This window comes from Ranitomeya variabilis, chromosome 1 (genome assembly GCF_051348905.1).
Source record: "Ranitomeya variabilis isolate aRanVar5 chromosome 1, aRanVar5.hap1, whole genome shotgun sequence".
Taxonomy (NCBI): domain Eukaryota; kingdom Metazoa; phylum Chordata; class Amphibia; order Anura; family Dendrobatidae; genus Ranitomeya; species Ranitomeya variabilis.
The window spans coordinates 691,759,389-691,781,665 of NC_135232.1; the positions used below are offsets into that span (position 1 = coordinate 691,759,389).

A 22,277-nucleotide genomic window follows, 5' to 3' on the forward strand; every position below is an offset into this window, starting at 1 on the left:
CTAATAGGTAAAATAGGTTGGGGAGTGTTTATTTCAAATTAAAGAGTATGCGTCTTTCTTTCAATTAAAGGACTTTATGCTGGCTGTGTATTTTTTACAATATGACTATGGGATTAGTAATGGGTGTGTCTTAGACACCTTTTCATTACTAACCCCTGGGATTGATGTCAGTGGCCATAAAACAGCTGACATCAACCCCAACCATTACCGCTCTTGCCACCACACCAGGTCAAGTGGGAATAGCGAGACTAAGCACCAGATGTGCTGCATTTAATGGATGCGCCATTTCTGGGTGGCTGAGGACTGATGTTATTAGCCTGGGAGGGTGACAATATTCCTGACCCCTACCCAGGCTATTCATATTAGCCCACAACTGTCTGCCTAGCCTTTACTGGTTTGAATTTATAGGAGGACCCTATGTAACTTTTTTTCACCCCTGAGGGCCCCCTGAAAACTAACCAGTAAAGGCTAAGCAAACAGCTATGATTGTAATTGATAATTGATGACTGTAATTAATAGCCTGGGAACATTTAGGGCTAATGGCAGAGTGTTACAGAGCAGGAAGAGCTGAGCATATTGAAATACATCTACGTGGGAAATGTTTCCGTAAAATATATTTTTAATTTATTATGCATTGCTTATATAGCGCTATCATATTCCGCAGTGCTTTACATACACTAGCGAATGCCTGGTGGCTATGGATATGAGTCCAGTGGGTGGTCCTTTCTACTGATTGACAGTCTTCCCTCCTATGACTGTATGCAGAGATAGCTGTCAATCACTAGTAAGACCGCCCCTGGAGTCATACAAACACCAGGGATTTCTGCGCAGTGGAATATGTTAGCGCTATATAAAAATAAACATTATTTATTCTGCTTAGCGCCTGCGCTATATCATGCTGCCCACAGATCGACCTACATCGTACTAAAAAAAAAAAAGCTTTTGAAGTGATATGCAAATGAGGCCAAAGAGCTATGGTAGATCTGAAGCTTTTAAGCTCCTCACTGTCCCCTCCTCCTCCTAACAGCCTCTATGCTCTGTGACTTCAGGCAAATGATCAGTCAAGCAGGAGGAAGCAGCGCTGGATGGGGAATAGAGCTGGAGTGACAGACGCTTCAGATCTACCATAACACTTCAGCCTCTGGGACCACTCACTTGAGGTTTTTTAACAAAAGTCACTTTTGATCTCTGAATAATGGGCGACTATCAAGACCAACATCCAACTTGGAAAAAAAAGATGATAAATATGTAAGGCTTAAAAAAAAAACCAGAATAGATATTTTTTTTACCCCCAAACAAAAAAGAATTCCTGAAACCTGTAAGGAAACATATTATAACCCTCTCGCTCTTCTCATTCCGCACACCCCGACGGTTCTGCGCTACCAGCATGCGCTGTCAGCTCTTATAGAGCGCCTCTGATGTCATCGTGACGTCACCTCACCCGCCCTTCGTTCTCATTGGTTATCCGAGTTGCGCAATCCGATTATCACCTTGTCTCCTCCCCTGTGACCAATCAGAAAATGGTTGCTGTGCAGCCCTAGCCGCCGTAAGCCAATCAGAGGCGACGCACCTGACAAGGGCCGTCAATCAGCTGGGTATCCTTCACGCACTTTCTATGCCTGGTGTTGGCGGCGGGTGCTGCTCACACTGGAGGGGAGCAGCATGCCGTGAGCCCGGCGGCTGCGGGGAGCACGTAGGACGTGACCGGAGCCGGTGCCCTCGGTTCTAGAACCTGTCGCCTCATGATTAAGGTGACTCGAAGACGTCGTCAAGGCGGAGGAGGCGGGCAGCGGCGCAGTCACAGACGGGAGACCGGGGAGGAAGTGTCCGCAGCCGCCGTGTGTCAGGTGAGTGCTCTCTGCCCCGCTGCTGAGGAGACGCCACCGGGCGCCTCTTGTAAGGTCTGACGTCACCCAGTGACATCACTGCCGCCGGCCTTAACCCTCACATAACCGGGCCTTTTTCTTTCTTTACTTTTTTATTATTTTCCCGTGGACGAGACGGTACTTGCGCTTGTTGTTCGCGGTCAGTTTTAGTATGACGCCGGGTGTTTTACCATATAACTTACTACATGCGGGAGGAAAAATCCTGGTGCGATGAAAAGGTGAAATAAATGCAATTCCGCCATTGGTTTCGGGGTTGTATCTCCGGCACTTGTTCCTTGTAGGTGATGACCCCCTAAAGGCGATTCTCGGGGTCAGTACCGTTATACTTCTGTTTGTCACCCTTTTTTTTTTTTTTTTTTTTTAAGGCCGGTGACTTTAATATGATTTTCCTGCTTTAAACTTGGGGAGTACCAAGATGGTGGCAGCTTCCATGGCAGGCCACCGACTCCCCGCAATCTTGTCGTGGTGGGAGGACTACCCAAGTGATTGAGGCTTAATCGGACAATGCCGCTGTCAGGAGCGATCAGAGCCAGGTGATGCCGGCTGTGGGACCCGGTCGGCATCTGCCAGTATGTGTTTGCCTCTGTTCCCGCTCTATACACCTGCACCCAGGTACGGACTGGTTTCAGCCCTGGCATCTGAAATCATGCAGACCCATGCTGTCCCCATGGGATATATTACTAATACTAGCTGAAAAGCCCGGCGTTGCCTGGGCATAGTAAATATCTGTGGTTAGTTATAGCACCTCACTTCTCTTATCTTCCCATCACGCCTCTCATTTTCACCTCACACCCCTCATTTTCCCCTCAGTATATACATGTTTGTCATCTCCCTTATATATAGTATACACCTGTATGTCATCTCCTATATAGTATACTAGATGGTGGCCCGATTCTAACGCATCTGGTATTCTAGAATATGTATGTATGTATATAGCAGCCACATAGTATATAGCACAGGCCACGTAGTGTATAGGAGCCATGTGGTATATAGCAGACAAATACTACGTGGCCTGTGCTATATACTATGTGATACATACATACATACGTACGTACGTTAACACAGGCCACGCAGTATATAACACTGCCCATGTAGTATATAGCAGCCACGCGGTATATAACACAGCCCATGCAGTATTTAGCAGTGTGGGCACCATATCCCTGTTAAAAAAAAATAAATAATAATAATAATTAAAATAAAAAATAGTGATATACTCACCCGCCGGGATCCAGCAAAGCTCTGGTGATGCGCACGCGGCTGCCACCATCTTCCGTTCCCAGGATGCATTGCGAAATTACCCAGATGACTTAGCGGTCTCGCGAGACCGCTAAGTCTTCTGGGTAATTTCGCAATGCGTCTCTGGGAACGGCAGATGGCGGCCGGCGCAAGCGCATCATCGGACGATGGAAGGTGAGAATAGCAGGTTTTTGGGTTTTTTTTTATTATTATTTTTAACATTACATCTTTTTACTATTGATGCTGCATAGGCAGCATCAATAGTAAAAAGTTGGGGACACACAGGATTAATAGCAGCGGTAACGGAGTGTGTTAGCCGCGGCATAACGCAGTCCGTTACCGCTGGCATTAATCCTGTGTGAGCGGTGACTGGAGGGGATTATGGAGCGGGCGCCGGGCACTGACTGCAGGGGAGTAGGGAGGGACTAATCGGACTGTGTCCGTCGCTGATTGGTCGCGGCAGCCATGACAGGCAGCTGGCGAGACCAATCAGCGACGCGGGATTTTCCGTGATGGAAGTTGCTGACAGAAAGACAGAAGTACCCCTTAGACAAATATATAGATAGATATATAGATATATATATATACACACACACACACACACACACACACACACACACACACACACACACACACACACACACACACACACACACACACACATATATACACATACGCACACGCATCGGGTATTCTAGAACAGGGGTGTCAAACTGCATTCTTCAAGGGCTGCAAACAGGTCATGTTTTCAGGATTTCCTTGTATTGCACAGGTGATCATTTAATCACCTGCACAGAATGATTCCAGCACCTTGTGCAATGAGAAGGAAATCTTGAAAACACGCATGGTTTGAGGCCCTCGAGGAATGCAGTTTGACACCCCTGTTCTAGAATATGCATGCCCCATATTGCACAGCCATGTAGTATATTGGTCAGCCACGTAGTATATTGGCCAGTGACATAAAATAAACATATACTCACCTTAGTCCTGGCTCCTGTGTACGATGCACGAGGCAGCTTCCGGTCCCAGGGTTGGTATGACTGTGAGCGCAGGACCTGTGATGACGTTGCGTCGTGGTCACATGACCGTGACGTCATGGCAGGTCCTTCTCGCGCAGGACATGTGATGATGTCGCGGTCACCTGTATATAGTATGTACCTGTATGTCATCTCCCCTGTATATAGTATATACCTGTGTGTCATCTCCTCCTGTATTAGACCTCGTTCACACATTATTTGGTCAGTATTTTTACCTCAGTATTTGTAAGCTAAATTGGCAGCCTGATAAATCCCCAGCCAACAGGAAGCCCTCCCCCCTGGCAGTATATATTAGCTCACACATACACATAATAGACAGGTATGTGACTGACAGCTGCCGTATTTCCTATATGGTACATTTGTTGCTTTTGTAGTTTGCTTATTAATCAGATTTTTATTTTTGAAGGATAATACCAGACTTGTGTGTGTTTAAGGCTGCTTTCACACATCAGGTTTTTTGTTTCAGGCTAAATCCGGCTCTTTAGAGAAAAACCGGAACCAGAAAAAATAAAAACCGGAACCGGTTTTTCCCCCATTGACTTGTATTAGCGCCGCATGGCCCAGCGTTCCTTCCGTTTTTTTCCGGATCCGGCTAAAATTCCGATTCCGGCTTCTGAAAAAAACGTCTACTACAACATTTTTTTGTCTCTGCCGAAAAAGCCTGAAGCGCCGGATCCGGTGCTTCCAGCTGTTTGCTACAATGAAAGCCTATGGGAGCCGGAAGGTGCCGGATACAAAAAAAGGCGGATCCGGCGGTCTGATCCAGTTTTTTAAACTGAGCATGCTACAAATTTTTATTTTTTTTATCCAATAATCTAGATACGCTAGCCGGATCTGTCAAAAAAACGGAGCCGTCGCATCAGTTTTTCACAATCTGCTCCGGATCCAGTTTTTCCAACACACGCCGGATTTAGCCTGACACTGAAAACCTGATGTCTGAAAGTAGCCTTAGGGCGAGTTTCATGTGTCAAGTTGTGTGTGTTGAGTTTTGTGTGGCGACATGCGTGTAGCAACTTTTTGTGTGTCGAGTTGCATGTGACAGGTTAGTGTAGCAAGTTGTGTGCAGCGAGTTCTGCGCGTGGCGAGTTTTATGCGTGATGCGTTTTGAGTATGTACAAGTTTTGTGTGAGGCAACTTTTGCATGTGTTGCAACTTTTGTGCATGTGGCAATTTTTCCGCGTGTGCAAGTTTTGCGTGTGGTGAGTTTTGCACGTGTGGCGAGTTTTGCGTGAGCCTAGTTTTCCATGAGGTGAGTTTTGCGCATGGAGAGTTTTGAGCGGCGACTTTTGTGTTTCGACTTTTATGTGGCGAGGTTGGTGTATGTGTGCTGAGGGTGGTATATGTGTCCAAGCATGTGGTAGTGTGTGGTGCATTTTGTGTGTGTGTTCATATCCCCGTGTGTGGTGAGTATCCCATGTCAGGGCCCCACCTTAGCAACTGTACAGTATATACTCTTTGGCGCCATCGCTCTCATTCTTTAAGTCCTCCTTGTTCACATCTGGCAGATGTCAATTTGCCTCCAACACTTTTCTTTCACTTTTTCCCCATTATGTAGATAGGGGCAAAATTGTTTGGTGAATTGGAACGCGCAGGGTTAAAATTTCGCCTCACAACATAGCCTATGACGCTCTCGGGGTCCAGACGTGACTGTGCAAACTTTTGTGGCTGTAGCTGCGACTGTACACACACACACACACACACACACACACACACACACACACACACACACACACACACACACACACACACACACACACACACACACACACACACACACACACATTGTTTTATTATAATACCGGTGGCCTGCTGGGGTAAGTGATGGAGTCAGTGACTTTGTGCTCCATCACAACGCTTGTCAGTATGGGTGTCTTGAGAACACCAATTCTGTTAACAACGTAGCAGTCAAGGTGGCCCATGACACAGGCCCTTGTGGCATTTGCCTGATGGCCAGTCTGGCCCTGCCTGCACCCAACTTATTAATGCCTGACGTCAGGAAGGGGTTAAAGTAGAGTCCAGCAAAAAAAGATGTGCAGCAGCCTGGACATCAGTCTGTGGCTGCTGGACCAGAGCCATCTCCTATCTGCAGCATCCCTTGTGCCCCGATATGATGACATCATCGCAGGTGGTTCTTAACTGGGTCGGGCTCCTGCAAATCTTTTCTTGACTCTGGGTTAAAGGGGTCCTCCAGGGTATTACAGGGGTGAGCAGACCCCTCAACTAAAGTGACTTTTTCTGAGGCCTCCTTTACATGTCCATGTTTCAGGTACGCGTGGCTTCCATTTTTTTCACAGATACCGCACGTACCCATTGTAATGTATGGAGCTGCACACATGTATGTGTTTTACAGGCAGTGTGGATGACAAGGGTGTGACGGGGTGTATGGCAGAGCAGGAAGGGACAACAGGCCAAGGGATGATTCCACAGATTTATTATCAAGAACGCTGGAACAACACACGCAGGTAGATCTACAGAGTCCACAATTGGTCCAACGGAACAGGTTCGGGGGCACCTCCCGATAATCCTTGTGCCAGCTAACAAAGCAATAGTCCACACGAGTCCAAGGGATCCCAAAACAATCTCACGAATGACGAGATATGTCCTCAGCTCAAGTCTCGCCCCGTTCGCTTCCGCAGTCACAGATGGACGTGGGGTCTTGCCTCAGCTAAGAATCCCCACTCCTTCTCCTTTTAGGATCAACTTACATCTGATCTCAAAATAAGAATGGATTGTCTGAGCTCCTGGGATCCACCCATGAAGGGGGGTAGGGGTCACACCTTCTATTCAATGGTTGGGTCCATCAGAAGATTCTACACTGGTTGGCTCCGCTTAAGGCCCCGTCTCACTAAGCGATTTACCAACGATCACGACCAGCGATATGACCTGGCCGTGATCGTTGGTAAGTCGCTGTGTGGTCGCTGGAGAGCTGTCACACAGACCGCTCTCTCCAGCGACCAACGATCAGGGGAACGACTTCGGCATCGTTGAAACTGTCTTCAACGATGCCGAAGTCCCCCTGCAGCACCCGGGTAACCAGGGTAAACATCGGGTTACTAAGCGCAGGGCCGCGCTTAGTAACCCGATGTTTACCCTGGTTACCAAAAAAAACAAACAGTACATACTCGCCTTTCGGTGTCCAGGTCCCTTGCCGTCTGCTTCCTGCTCTCACTGAGTGCCGCCGTACAGTGAGAGCAGAGCGCAGCGGTGACGTCACTGCTGTGCTCTCACTTCTCACTGTACGGCCGGCAGTCAGTCAGAGCAGGAAGCAGACGGCAAGGGACCTGACGGACATCAGAAGGCGAGTATGTATTGTTTTTTTTTTTTTTACATTTACGCTGGAAACCAGGGTAAACATCGGGTTACTAAGCGCGGCCCTGCGCTTAGTAACCCGATGTTTACCCTGGTTACCAGTGAAGACATCGCTGGATCGGTGTCACACACACCGATTCAGCGCTGTCAGCGGGGCCTCAACGACCAAAAAAAGGTCCAGGCGATTCCGACACGACCAGCGATCTCGCAGCAGGGGCCTGATCGCTGGTACGTGTCACACATAGCGAGATCGCTATGGAGGTCGCTGTTGCGTCACAAAACTTGTGACTCAGCAGCGATCTCGCTAGCGATCTCGCTATGTGAGACGGGGCCTTAAGTCTATGTAGTATGTACATTTGACTAGCCACCTGCTGTGAGGAAGAATGGCTATTCCTTCACTAGTTGACAAAGCTTAATTACATTATAGCTTAGGGCTGCAAGTATTGGGGGAAGGAGACATTGTTACAGGTAAACTCCCAGCACAAGAAAATACATAAATTACAGCTAATAGAAACCAGAGAACAGTTACATACATCAAATGGCATATTATTCAAATACAGGACAGGGTAAAAGTACATATCATGACAAAGGGACAATGAGTCTATGGGTCCATGAAAACCATGGATGGCATCAGTGTACAGTCCATGTGTCATCTGTGTGCTGTTCGTGGTTATCTTTGCAACGTATAGGAGAAGCTTTAATTTTTCTCTTTTGCCATACTGGAAAAACACTGACACCGGTACCTGTTTTACATGGATGTGTGAAGGGGATTGCTAAAAATGCTACAATAGCAGCCCCCATGGTGTACTTAATTCCATGCCATGTGATTGTACCACATAACTTGGCTGGAAAACCCTTGAAGGCCTGAAGTATCAGCATTTTCCTGTGTCTTATCCTGTATTGTCAGACCCCAGTCTTCTTTATACATGGGGGCACCTATGACGTATTTATGGTGCGTTTTTACACAGGTGGATTTATCGCCCTTCAAGTGCCAAGCAGTGTTTTTCTTTGCCACTTGTTTTGTGAAATCATCTGTCACAATGTGGACCCCCGACAGTCATCTGCATGGTGTCTGCAGCACATGCTGTATTCAGGGGGCTCCTCTTCACTTACCCGTTTTCCTTTTCCTTCAGTGGGTAGACTTATTTCCAAGCTTGTTTTTTTTTTTTGCCATAAAAACTAGTATTTATCATTAAAGATTTCTCATCTCTTGATCAGTTTCTTTAGTTTGCATATCTACGCACTTAGCGATTAGCAAATTATTATTTTTTTTCTTAGACTTTATTGTGGTCCAATACTAGAATATTGTAAAAAGACCACAATCTGGGCTTTATAGTTGTACAAACATGACTGACACAAGTGCCTCTAGTGGACCCCCAGCTTCCCATGCCATCGATGGGTGTCTGATAAAACACCTCCCCCCATTTCTAACCTTCCAAATGTCACCATGATTGAGTGGCATTTAACAGGTGAAACAGCAGTGATCTGAGCTGGCACCAGTCCCTGCTGTTAGAGGCTGGTGCATTCACGTCGTATCTGTGTGGCACATCCCACGTGCATGTATGCCAGATGACGTCTATTGAAACCTTGGTAGACTGGTGGCTCCGGCTCTACGTGTGAGGACGGCTTTGGTGCTACGCATTTGTGCCATGTGATTCTGTGGGATAATGTGCCGCACATGAAAGATTTCTTTCCTTATCTTTCCACAGACTTGTGTGGACCCGCATTTATCTGGTCACAGTCGGTGTAATTATCTGCATATTTTTGTGTCCATTGCATTGTGACTGAGCATCTACTATTGGTCATTGATGGTCCACAAAATCACACAAGGGTTCTCTATGTACATGTGCTTCTCACTAAATTGGAATATTATCAGTTCTTCAATACATCCACAGGATCTCCCATTGCATCCAGGCCAGTTGAATAATCCAGTTGGAACCAACACTGACCGCATACACGCTTTACCTACTATACCAGTAAAATTGTTCTGATGAAGGTCCGGATGTGGACCGAAAACGTTCACTTATATCTTTGTGGATGCACATTAACCCCTTAACGACCGCCAATACGCCTTTTAACGGCGGCCGCTAAGGGTACTTAAACCACAGCGCCGTTAATTAACGGCGCTGTGGAAAAAGTGAATAGCGCCCCCCAGAGTCGGATTTTCTCTGGGGTCTCGGTTGCCGAGGGTAGCCGAGACCCCAGAGAACATGATTCGGGGGGTTTTTACCGACCCCCGAGTTGCGATCGCCGGTAATTAGCAGTTTACCGGCGGTCGCAACAAAAAAAAAAACAAAAACGCGATTTGCCGTTTAATTTCTCTGTCCTCCGATGTGATCGCACATCGGAGGACAGAGAAATGTGGTCCCCGATACTTACCTACCTCCCCCGGTGCGCCTCGTGGCTCCCGATGGGCGCCGCCATCTTTTTTCCGGGAAAAAATGGCGGGCACACGCGCAGTACGCCCGGCACCCGGAAGATCTTTGGGGTCTCGGCTGCCGGGGATAGCCGAGACCCCAAAGAACATGATCGGGGTCGGTTTGCACCGACCCCTGCTTTGCGATTGCCGGTAATTAACAGTTTACCGGCGACCGCAAAAAAACAAACAAAAAAAACCGATCAATTATTTCTCTGTCCTCTGATGTGATCGCACATCAGAGGACAGAGAAATAGGGGGATTCGGGGACCCTAACATACTCACCCGGTCTCCCTGGGTCCTCTTCTGTCTTCTCCTGCCAGCCGGCTTTTTCATCATGGCGGGCGCATGCGCAGTGCGCCCGCCATCTGCTGCCATCTGCCGGCTGGCAGGAGAAGACGAGTTGGGACTAAAATTAGGGTTAGGGTTGGGGCTAAATTTAGGGTTAGGGTTAGGGTTAGGCTACTTTCACACTAGCGTTTTTTGGCTTCCGTCGCAATGCGTCGTTGGAGAAAAAACGCATCCTGCAAAAGTGCTTGCAGGATGCGTTTTTTCTCCATTGGCTTGCATTAGCGACGCATTGCGACGGATTGCCACATGTCGCATCCGTCGTGCGACGGATGCGTCGTGCTTTGGCGGACCGTCGACACAAAAAAAAATACATGTAACTTTTTTGTGCGACGTGTCCGCCATTTCCGACCGCGCATGCGTGGCCGGAACTCCGCCCCCGCCTCCCCGCACCTCACAATGGGGCAGCGGATGCGTTGAAAAAACAGCATCCGCTGCACCTGTTGTGCGGCGCTTACGCTAGCGTCGGTACGTCGGCCCGACACACTGCGATGGGCCGAGTACGACGCTAGTGTGAAAGTAGCCTTAGGCTTCTTTCACACTTGCGTCGGTACGGGGCGGTCGCAATGCGTCGGCCCGACGTATCGACGCACGTTGTGAAAATTGTGCACAATGTGGGCAGCGGATGCAGTTTTTCAACGCATCCGCTGCCCAGTCTATGTCCTGGGGAGGAGGGGGCAGAGTTATGGCCACGCATGCGCGGAAATGGCGGACGCGACGTACAAAAAAAAGGTTACATTGAACTTTTTTTGTGACGACGGGGGCTAAAGTTATGGTTAGGGTTGGGGCTAAAGTTAGGGTTGGGGCTAAAGTTAGAGTTGGAGTTGGGATTAGGGTTAGGGTTTGGATTAGGGTTGGGATTAGTGTTACGTTTGGGATTAGGGTTGGGATTAGGGTTAGGGTTGGGATTAGGGTTAGGGGTGTGTTGGATTTAGGGTTTTGATTAGGGTTAGGGTTGAGATTAGGGCTGTTTTGGGGTTAGGGTTGTGATTAGGATTATGGATCGGGTTGAGATTAGGGTTAGGGGTGTGTTGGAGTTAGGGTTGGAGTTATAATTTGGGGGTTTCCACTGTTTAGGTACATCAGGGGGTCTCCAAACACGACAGCCAATTTTGCGCTAAAAAAGTCAAATGGTACTCCCTCCCTTCTGAGCTCTGCCGTGCGCCCAAACAGTGGTTTACCCCCACATATGGGGCATCAGCGTACTCGGGATAAATTGGACAACAACTTTTGGGGTCCAATTTCTCCTGTTACCCTTGTGAAAATAAAAACTTGGGGGCTAAAAATCTTTTTTGTTGGAAAAAAAAATATTATTTTATTTTCACTACTCTGCATTATAAACTTCTGTGAAGCACTTGAGCTTTCAAAGTTCTCACCACATATCTAGATAAGTTCCTTAGGGGGTCTAGTTTCCAAAATTTGGTCACTTGTGGGGGTTTCTACTGTTTAGGTACATCAGGGGCTCTGCAAACGCAACATAACACCCACAGACAATTCTATCAGTCTGAATTCCAAAATGGCGCTCCTTCTCTTCCAAGCTCTGCCGTGTGCCAAAACAGTGGTTTACCCCCACATATGGAGTACCAGAATACTCAGGACAAATTGGAGAACAAATATTGGCATCCAATTTCTCTTGTTACCTTTGTGAAAATAAAAACTTGGGGGCTAAAAAATCTTTATTGTTAAAAAATATATATTTTTTATTTTCACGACTCTGCATTATAAACTTCTGTGATGCACTTGGGCATTCAAAGTTCTCACTACACATCTAGATAAGTTCCATGGGGGGTCTAGTTTCCAAAATGGGGTCACTTTTGGGGGGTTTCTACTGTTTAGGCACATCAGGGGCTCTCCAAACGCGACATGGCGTCCGATCTCAATTCCAGTCAATTTTGCATTGAAAAGTCAAATGGCGCTCCTTTGCTTCCGAGCTCAGCCATGCGCCCAAACAGTGGTTTACCCCCACATATGGGGTGTCGGCGTACTCAAGACAAATTGTACAACAACTTCTGGGGTCCATTTTCTCCTGTTACCCTTGGTAAAATAAAAATTTGGAGGCAAAAAGATCATTTTTGTAGAAAAAATGTGATTTTTTTTTTTTTTATTTTCACGGCTCTACGTTATAAACTTCTGTGAAGCACCTGGGGGATTAAAGTGCTCACCACACATCTAGATAAGTTCCTTAAGGGGTCTAGTTTCCAAAATGGTGTCATATGTGGGGGGTCTCTACTGTTTAGGCACATCAGCGGCTCTCCAAACGTGACATGGCGTCTGATCTCAATTCCAGCCAATTCTACATTGAAAAAGTAAAACGACACTCCTTCTCTTCCAAGCTCTGCGGTGCGCCCAAACAGTGGTTTACCCCCATATATGGGGTATCGACGTACTCAGGAGAAATTGCACAACAACTTTTGTGGTCTAATTTCTCCTGTTACCCTTGTGAAAATAAAAATTTGGGGGCAAAAAGATCATTTTTGTAGAAAAAATGAGATTTTTTATTTTCACGGCTCTACGTTATAAACTTCTGTGAAGCACTTGTGTGGTGAGCACTTTGAACCCCCATCTAGATAAGTTCCTTAAGGGGTCTAGTTTCCAAAATGGTATCACTTGTGGGGGGTTTCCACTGTTTAGGCACATCAGGGACTCTCCAAACACGACATGGCATCCGATCTCAATTCCAGCCAATTCTGCATTGAAAAAGTCAAACGGTGCTCCTTCACTTCCAAGCTCTGCGGTGCGCCCAAACAGTGGTTTACCTCCACATATGGGGTATCGGCGTACTCAGGAAAAATTGCACAACAAAACTTGTGGTTAAATTTCTGTTTTTACACTTGTGAAAATTAAAAAAAAATGGTTCTGAAGTAAAATGTTTGCAAAAAAAAGTTAAATGTTCATTTTTTTTCTTCCACATTGTTTTAGTTCCTGTGAAGTACGTAAAGGGTTAATAAACTTCTTGAATGTGGTTTTGAGCAGCTTGAGGGGTGCAGTTTTTAGAATGGTGTCACACTTGGTTATTTTCTATCATATAGACCCCTCAAAATCACTTCAAAGGTGATGTGGTCCCTAAAAAAAAACATGGTGTTGTAAAAATGAGAAATTGCTGGTCAACTTTTAACCCTTATAACTCCCTAACAAAAAAAAAAAAATTGTTTCCAAAATTGTGCTGATGTAAAGTAGACATGTGAGAAATGTTATTTATTAACTATTTTTTGTGACATATCTCTCTGATTTAAGGGCATAAAAATACAAAGTTTGAAAATTGCAAAATTTTAAAAATTTTCGCCATATTTCCATTTTTTTCATAAATAATTGCAAGTAATAACGAAGAAATGTTACCACTAACTTGAAGTACAACATGTCACGAAAAAACAATCTCAGAATCAGCGGGATCCGATAAAGCGTTCCAGAGTTATAACCTCTTAAAGTGACACTGGTCAGAATTGTAAAAATTGGCTCGGTCATTAAGTACCAAATTGGCTCTGTCACTAAGGGGTTAAAGGATCTTCTTCTTTACACCAAAATTCTTCTTGAGTGCCAAATTTTTTCTGATTTTGGATTCCTGGGCTGGATACCCTACTTGAGCACCTATACTGATTATTAGTACGAGTGCCGTGTTGCTGCTTTTTCATAAGGTGTAGTGTGAAGTATCCACAATCAACAATGGTTTGGGGAGCCATGTCATCTGCTGGTGTAGGTCCACTGTGTTTTATCAAGACCAAAGTCAGTGCAGCAGTCTACCGGGAAATTTTAGAGCACTTCATGCTTCCCTCTGCCGACAAGCTTTTTGGAGATGGAAATTTCATTCTCCAGCAGGACTTTGCACCTGTCCACACTGCCAAAAGTACCAATACCTGGTTTACTAACAGTATCACTGTACTTGATTGACCAGCACACTCGCCTGACCTTTACCCCATAGAGAATCTGAGGTATTGTCAAGAGTAAGAGGAGACTCCTGACCCAACAATGCAGACGAGCTGAAGGCTGCTATCAAAGCAACCTGGGCTTCCATAACACCTCAGCAGTGCCATAGGCTGATCGCCTCCATGTCACTCCGCATTGATGCAAAAGGAGCCCAGACCAAGTAGTGAGTACATTTACTGATTTTAAAATAATTTTTCAAGCTGGTGTTATAAAGTATTCTAATTTGCTGAGGTAATGACTTTTGGGTTTTCATTCGCTGTAAGTCCTAATCATCATTAACAGTAATAAACACTAGAAATAGATCACTCTGTTTGTAATGACTCTATATATTGAGTTTCACTTTTTGTATTGAACTGAACTTAACTTTTGATATTCTAATTTCGTGAGAAACACTTGTACATTACCTTTAAGTCCGTCTGAAGCTCAGTCTAATTTACGTAGGAAATCATTAAGATATGTGTATGATCTAAAGAGGGACACTTTGCTTGTATGCAGAATGTGGTGGTCTGATGTTACATCGATCGGTGGGCGTCCAACACCTCTTAGGCCTCTTTCACACTTCTGTCTTTATGAATCCGTCGCAATCTGTCGTTTAGGGGAAAAAACGGATCCTGCAAATGTGCTCGCAGGATGCGTTTTTTGCCCATAAACTTGTATTAGCGACGGATCCGTCGTGTTTTGGCGGACCATCGGCACAAAAAAACGTTCAATGTAACTTTTTTTTTTTTTTGTGCGTCGCGTCCGCCATTTTCGACCACGCATACGCAGCCAAAACTCCTCCCTGGACTGCAGAATGGGCAACGGATGCATCGAAAAACTGCATCCGCTGCCCATGTCGTGCAAAAAATTCTCAACGTCCATCGGTACGTCGGCCTGACGCATTGCGACGGGCCCGTACCGACAAATGTGAAAGAGACCTTAAATAGGAGCTGATTAGCAGCGCTGCTCCAGTCAATGTTTCGATCCAGCCGCTACTGTAGCTAATAACAGCTGATCGTGGGGGGCTGCTAATTGTCAGACCCTCCATCAGTCTATTAACCTTTTTATAAGCCTTAGAGCTCTGTACCCACGGCCAAAAGTTCTATATCCAAAGACCTGATCAGATCCCGTCCTCTGAGACAAGGTAAGCCTTCCTCATAGAAAACTAGTTTTGTATTTGTGAAACTTTATCTGTAGGTATATTCTTCATGGCCAAGTACCTTGAAATGGATTCCCATAGCCCGTAGTTCTCCGGCACCGCACACTTCTGCCCATGGTGCCCACTCTCTGGCAGTTATCTGAGGGTGTAACTTCTGGCGGTGCTCATCTCTGGGTGTGGAGGTGGACAAGTCTCTCCTAAGATGGTTTTGTCTTTGTTGTCAAGTTTGCATGGGGGAGATTACCTGTACATTCTGGAAGCAAATATTGGATCCAGTAGATCCTCACTTTTCTTGTATACACATTAGACTAAAGATGGCTGAACCCACAGGACCGCCAGACATCTGATGTCGGTGGAGAAGAGGGTCAAGCGGTTTGAAACTTATCTTTTGAGCAACGAAAGGGTCAAGCATTGAGACAAATCCTGTTGTAAACCCCAATGGTGACAACGCTCTCATAGAGGCCATGAGTGCACTCCTGTATATGGTAGAGCCCGGCAATATGGCTGTCAGCCTAACATGTACGTCGGACTTTAATCTACATTCCCATGGGGGTGAAAACAGTGGATTTTCCTCTGTATATTCACTTGCAGAGAATGTGCTGCACTTTTACAGTGACTGCATAGTGCATGAAATCTTAAGAAATGTAATGCTGCGAAATATATCTGCTGCATAAATCCTATAGGAGTTGAGATCGACAACATGTCGGCTCCTAATGTGGATGTAGATGTGAATTTCACCCTTTATAATTCAAGAGGTGAAATGTGCAGGGTCCTCTCATAATGATATCCACAGTGGGAGGTCTCCAGTGGAGATACTACTGAGCCTTAGTTTTCTGTGCCGGCCATTGGCACCATGACTCTGACTTAAGGTCTATGGGACTATGAACACCACAACCCAGGCAGCTTCAGTGCTATGGGTTTGCTTATTGCTCTTTAGTGTATTGTTTTATTATTTGTCAGACTGATCCCTTTTGCTGCCCCATTGACTTTGAGATACCGTTGAATATAACAAACGTGCCCCTATTTTCTTTTCACAGACCCATGCTTGGTAGAGGACTTAAACGCAAAGTAAATGATTGTGAAGAGACCATGAGTGACTTTCCTTGTGCCTACGATTGCAACCGAGCCATGCCATACAGTCATCAAAGGCAACTGGTGCTCAACATGTGCCTCAACAAACTGCAAAGCTATAAAATGCTGGCGGAACCCAACCTGCACCGATCTGTTCTCATAGCCAATACAGTCCGTCAGATTCAGGAGGAAACGAGGCAGGAGACAAGCCAGCTGCCAGGCGTCATGGGGGGTGACATCCCCTCCAACCTAATGTACCCAGGAAGTGATTCCTTAGACTCCTCGCTAAACGTACCCTTTGTAATTAATACTGACTTAACAAGAGATCCCTGGCCTAATGAGAACCCGTTGGACAGTCTGATGGAGGTCACAGATGATGACATGTCTTCTGCTATTTCATCAATTCTTAAGGATCTCGACTTTGTTGAGGACATCAGCCCATCTCCAAACCAGGGTCCTGCTGCTGATGAGCCATCAAAGCCCATGGAAAGTGGATGCAAAGGTGAAAAGCTGGATGTTAAGGGAACAGAATGCGTTTTTGGTTCTTTCGAACTGACCAGTTCCACCAGTTACTTAAAGGACCTGTCGGTGGATGACATTTTTGACGACATTGACACTTCTATGTACGACTCAGATTTCAGCTTTTCCTCTTTGATGTCTCCAAGATTGCAGCCGGCGATAGAGGAACCCCTCAAGCTCTATACCATGTGCAATAACACCTCAAACAGTAACTTGCAGCCCTGCAGGACGGATTTGAATGATCTGGACCACATCATGGAGATTCTAGTAGGGTCCTGACATCATACTAGTTATGAAAGCCAGACCATGTGGTCTTAAAGGGGAAATGTATTTTATAGTAAATCTGGAAAACCTGAAAAGGGCAATTTTTACTTTACAGATGCACAAACAATCAGGTTGTACTTGTATGGAGACATATAGGCCTATGAAATCCAAAATTGCCTAGGTACGGTCATTCAGTATTATGCATATTCTTCTTACCGGAGATCTGAATTAAAAAACAAAAACACCATAGCGTGAACGATCAGAAGAAACCCAATATTTTTCTAGTTATGACAATATTTATAAACCTTTTTCAGATAGTAGAATAACCTACAAGAGCCAACGCGGGATGTCACTTCTTGTATATAGTGGACACTACCTCTTTAAGATGAAGTGCAAAAACCTTCTTGTGTGCTTTTTTTTTTATGTTTTGATGTTTTTTTGTTCTTTCAATCTCTTGGTGTCGGCATTTTCAGGTTATTTTGTGTTTAATTTATGAACTGTAATCAGATTTTATTAGTTTGTTCTACCGCAGTCTGCTCGGCGTGCGAGCCATGTTTTAGGTGGTGATCAATACGTCTACATAAAATCACTGGGAACTTTTGACGCCAATGAGGCATTATTGGCGCTGTCTGGGATTAAAAGAAAGGACATTGCGCCACTCTTGTCCATGGGCTGTGCCTAGGTTTGTAGTTCAGCGCCGTTCAGTTGAATGTGAATGAGCTGCAGTACCAGATACGGCCTATGGATAAGTGGTGTGGTTTTCGGCAAATAGAAAATGTATATAATTTTTTTTTTTCGTGACTAATCCCCTTTTTAAAGGGGTTGTCCACCGCTTGCCATCACTTCTGTTTGGCCCAAGGTCCAAAAAATAAAATAAAATACCCGCCTTCTCAATTTCTGCTGCTCCTCTGTACTCTGCATTGTGTCCTAGCAGCAACATTTGGTGGGGGCATCGTATGACGCTGGTTGCCTGTAGCCCTTAGATTTCATCTGAGCCATACAAAAGGGGCTGTTGAGTAGTGGACAACCCCTTTAGGCCCAAGTTAAGTCACTGGTTCCCAGTAATGCTGAGCTATGACTACCCCAAAGGTCACCCCAAACATAAACTGAGCATAGCCTGCAGGTACCTGTTCTTAGCATGCTGGCACTTTACTTCCGAGGCTGTCCTTGGCTTCCCTCCTTAGATCTGATCACTTCATTTCTACCTCAGATTTGTTTGTTTTGTGGCAATTTTTCTAACCGTCCGATTTTTGGTCTAGAAGAAGCGGCCTGCAGATTTTTTTATTTTCTTGTATATATTTCTTGTTCTTTTTACTACTTTCTTCCGAGCTATGCATTTGTAGATGTCCCAAATGTGCTGTGAGCATGTCTACGCAAGTAGTGCAGTTTTTTTTTTTGTTTTGTTTTTTTAATGCTCTTTGGAAAGCACTTATTTCTTGATGTTCATCTTTCTATTGAAAATTATTTCTAAACTTGTAAGAATCGGATACTTTGTAATAAGCAACTGAGAAATGTGCAAAGGATGAGGCTTTCTTATATACATGTTGTTGTAACTCTCATTATACCACTGACTTGTTTTCTGGATTTTTTTAAAGGTGCGATTTAATATTTACCCTCTTTATATTAGCTTCTGAATTTACGCCGTCTTTTATACCTGCCATAAAATCAATTTAGGAAAATGTATGTTACACCTGAGTTCCAAAGTTATGCAATGACCCTGGAAGAATGCACCATATGGCACTGTATAGTAGCACGTAATACCGCACATCTTAGTACATAGAAGTATAGTTGCGCCTGTGGATTTCCATTGAATCAAAAAGAAAAAAAAAAATCTAGGTAGAGGTACACAAGGATGCGTCATTATGTCCCTGTACGGTTTGGAGGTTTCTATGCATAAATTGGGCACGTGACTCCTGTCTACAGCAATATTCCTTTCTGTGTTTTTTTTTCATTTGTTTGTTTTTTTAAATCACACTTCATATCTCCATATTAAAGTCTTGCTAATGATTGATCGCGTTTAAGGAGGGTTTGTATGTCAGGAATTTTCTCTGGATCAGAACAGTTCCCACTTACCCGGATCTTAGTTTCCGTCTTCAGATTTCTTAAAAGCCAAAGAAAAATGTTCAGTAGAGGACTTACACTGAAATTGCAAATGGCTGTGCCTTTTAAATCATTTTGTTTTTTTCCTGTCCGTCCTCTAATGGATGCACTCAGGCATCTGAAATGCATTTTCTTGGGAATAAAGCTCGACACTAGATGCTGAGTCAGTGCCTGATGGCTTCTTGTAACGTTCCAGGGAGAGTAATACACGTCATCCTTCATCGTGCGCCAGCTGCTACTTTCTATGCGGAAAAAGCTGTCTGCTGGTTTTATCTATCTGCACTGTATTATCGGTATGTGAGATTACCACCGACTCTGTACACCCTGGTCCAAGATGGATGCACAACGGCAAAAAGGCCATGTTCACATACAGTTTTTTGAGTCCTCTTCGAAGAGACTTTATAATCAAATTTTATCCAGTTCTACAATCAATCCATTTGCTATTCATATGACATTTTTTGAGGGTTAGACTCACCATTGTAGTCCACATAAGGGCTGTGAAATACTCTTGTGAATCCGGCCTTAAAGAAACAACCGCAGGTGAAGTTCCTAGGTTTTGTTTCTTTAAAAAAAAAAAAAAAAAATAGCACACGTGTTTCTGCGTATTGCTTGAATTGAAATTGGAAGCAAAAATGGTGATTTAGAAAAAAAAATTGAGCATGCTTTTGAAAAAAAAAAAAAAGTTTGGTGTGATGAAATGTAATACATTGCCACTTTTTTTTTTTTTTTTTTTTTGCTTTAGGCCATGTACTGCCTGTTCACGCCGCAAAAACGCTCAATGAAATGTCAGTTTCGTTCACCAGCTGGACCAAACTCTCATACGTCTCCCTCCTTTTTTACATCTCTCCCCACAGACTGCTAAAAAAAAGCAAACACACACACTTACTTTAGTGAGAGGGTTGTGGCATGGTATGGCAAACAAACTCATCAGAATTTACAGAAAACGTGTATTATAAACATGAAGAACATAACAGAACCCAATGTTTCGGCCGATATTTTCCTTTATCAAGGTTATCTGTATTGTGCAAGTAGACAGGAGTACAATCTGTATGCCTATAGTAGATGGATGCTGCTTATGTTAACTTCTTCATATGGGTTTATAATACTTTTTCTTTTATCTTTTGCAAGTCATCCAGTCTATGCCAAAAGTTTTTCCCTTAACTTGAATTGATGTCTTGACTGACGGCACTACTACAGATAATTGCTGTTCCCCTTTTTTTTTCACTATATATACAGGCAATCATCAGAATTTATGACGGACGTGTATTTCAGTTCCCTACTAGAGTATGTTTCTTGCATTGGCAAACGACCGCAAAAAGATGCACCATGATCATGAGTCGCGCATGTCGGGGTACGTTTCCACATTCAGGAATTGCTGCGGTTTTGATGCTGCGTTTATGCAGAGTCAAACCCGCAGCAGCCAGATGTTATAGCATAGTGGATGGGATTTCTAGAAAGCCCATGACCATTATGCCCCACAGACGCCTGCGGATCACCTTCGGGGACAGACATGCGTCGCATCTTTCAGTACCGCAGCATGTCTATTTATCTTAGGGAGACTCTTATCTCCGCAACAGAAATGTAATCATTAGAATGGATTGAACGTGGTGAACCCATGTGTATTTACCTGCATTCAATAGAAGGCAGCACTTTGGATGCAGTAAACGTGCTCTGCTCATTCTGGATCGTGGGCACATGGCCTAAGGCCGGTGTCACACTTGCGAGTGCAATGTGAGAAACTCTCACGAGTCTCTCGCATAAATACCGGCGGGAATGGAGCGTTCCGCTGCATAGAAATGCATGCAGCCGCACATGCAGTGCCGGGTACTGATGCGAGAGACTCGTGCGAGTTTCTCGCATTGCACTTGCAAGTGTGACCCCGGCCTAACTCCAAGCTCTTCACCTTGTGTGCAAAACGCTAGTCTTAATAAATAAGGGGTCTTTCTGGCTGGAAAAAAAATTTTCACCATTAAATGATAAAAAGCAGAAAAATGCTGCTTATATAAAAAAAGAAATGCACCAAAAATGTATTTTTTTTTTTTATGTATTTTTTTCTTTTGGCTAGAAAAATCCACGTTAAACTTTGAACATACCCTTAGTGGGTAACCACTGATGATTTAAAAGTACATTGCCCAGCAGGGGTTGGCATTTGGCACAAGAGAAATCAGCCCAATGGCAAAGAGTGGTTTTTGTTCTCTGCCCCTCCACTATGGGAGTGAAACTCGGAAGTTACAAATTTGCGTCTTAAAATTTTTTTTTTTTTTTTCCCCCAATGTTTTTCCTATTTTAATCAGCTATATTTAGTGTAATATTATCAGTAATGACTGGTATTGCTCTTTAACATCCCCAATGTAATTTTCAGCTATTTAGTAACTCTGTGAATGTTGTGCAGGTTTTCTTTATATATAAATGAATGTCTACATTTTTTCCCTCTGTGTTTATGACATGAAGCCGCTGTACATGTTCTTTATATTTGCGTCTTTGCTTTTGATGTGTCGTGGTAGACTTTTTTTTTTTTCTCCTATAGAAACAATTAGTTGTAAATGTCTTTTATATATTGTACTGTTTTATATGATCATTCTCACTAGCTTATGATGGTGTTGCAGTAGTAACCATCATAGGAGGAGAGTTATCAAAACGGGTGCAAAGGAGAAGATTCATAACCTATAGCACCTATATTGTACATCTGCCCAATTGTGATGGACAATTTACTAGCATTTCTTCTTTTCATCAGTTTTGATTCTATATATATATATATTAGCTAGCTGTACTACCCGGCTTCGCCCGGGTTAATGACTGCTGTTAGCAAAATAGAATGTGTTAACAAAAATTTATTCTGCACACAAAAACCACAAAACAAATAGATAGTTTTTGCCTTTTAATAATTACATTTCTAAGCTAATAGAAGCATTTCACAACATATATTAGCTTTGTTATACTGAGAATGTCTTTGTTGCCTATATTAACCAATCAGAGCTCAGGTTAATTAACTGTAGCAAAATAGAAGCTGAGCTGTGATTGGTTGCTATTGG

General features: G+C 44.3%; 1 protein-coding gene across 1 annotated transcript; it reads left to right on the forward strand.

Annotated features, from left to right (window-relative positions):
* Positions 1 to 1,516: 1,516 nt before the first annotated feature.
* On the forward strand, positions 1,517 to 19,889 carry LOC143776663 (SERTA domain-containing protein 2-like). Its single transcript, XM_077266311.1, has 2 exons — positions 1,517 to 1,847; positions 16,329 to 19,889. The coding sequence occupies exon 2, from the start codon at positions 16,333 to 16,335 to the stop codon at positions 17,158 to 17,160; it is 828 nt and encodes a 275-aa protein (XP_077122426.1). The 5' UTR covers positions 1,517 to 1,847; positions 16,329 to 16,332; the 3' UTR covers positions 17,161 to 19,889.
* Positions 19,890 to 22,277: the final 2,388 nt, after the last annotated feature.

What these genes read in the sequence shown, in the direction of transcription:
- LOC143776663 (XM_077266311.1), top strand. Translation starts at nt 16,333, where the DNA reads ATGCTTGGTAGAGGACTTAAACGCAAAGTAAATGATTGTGAAGAGACC.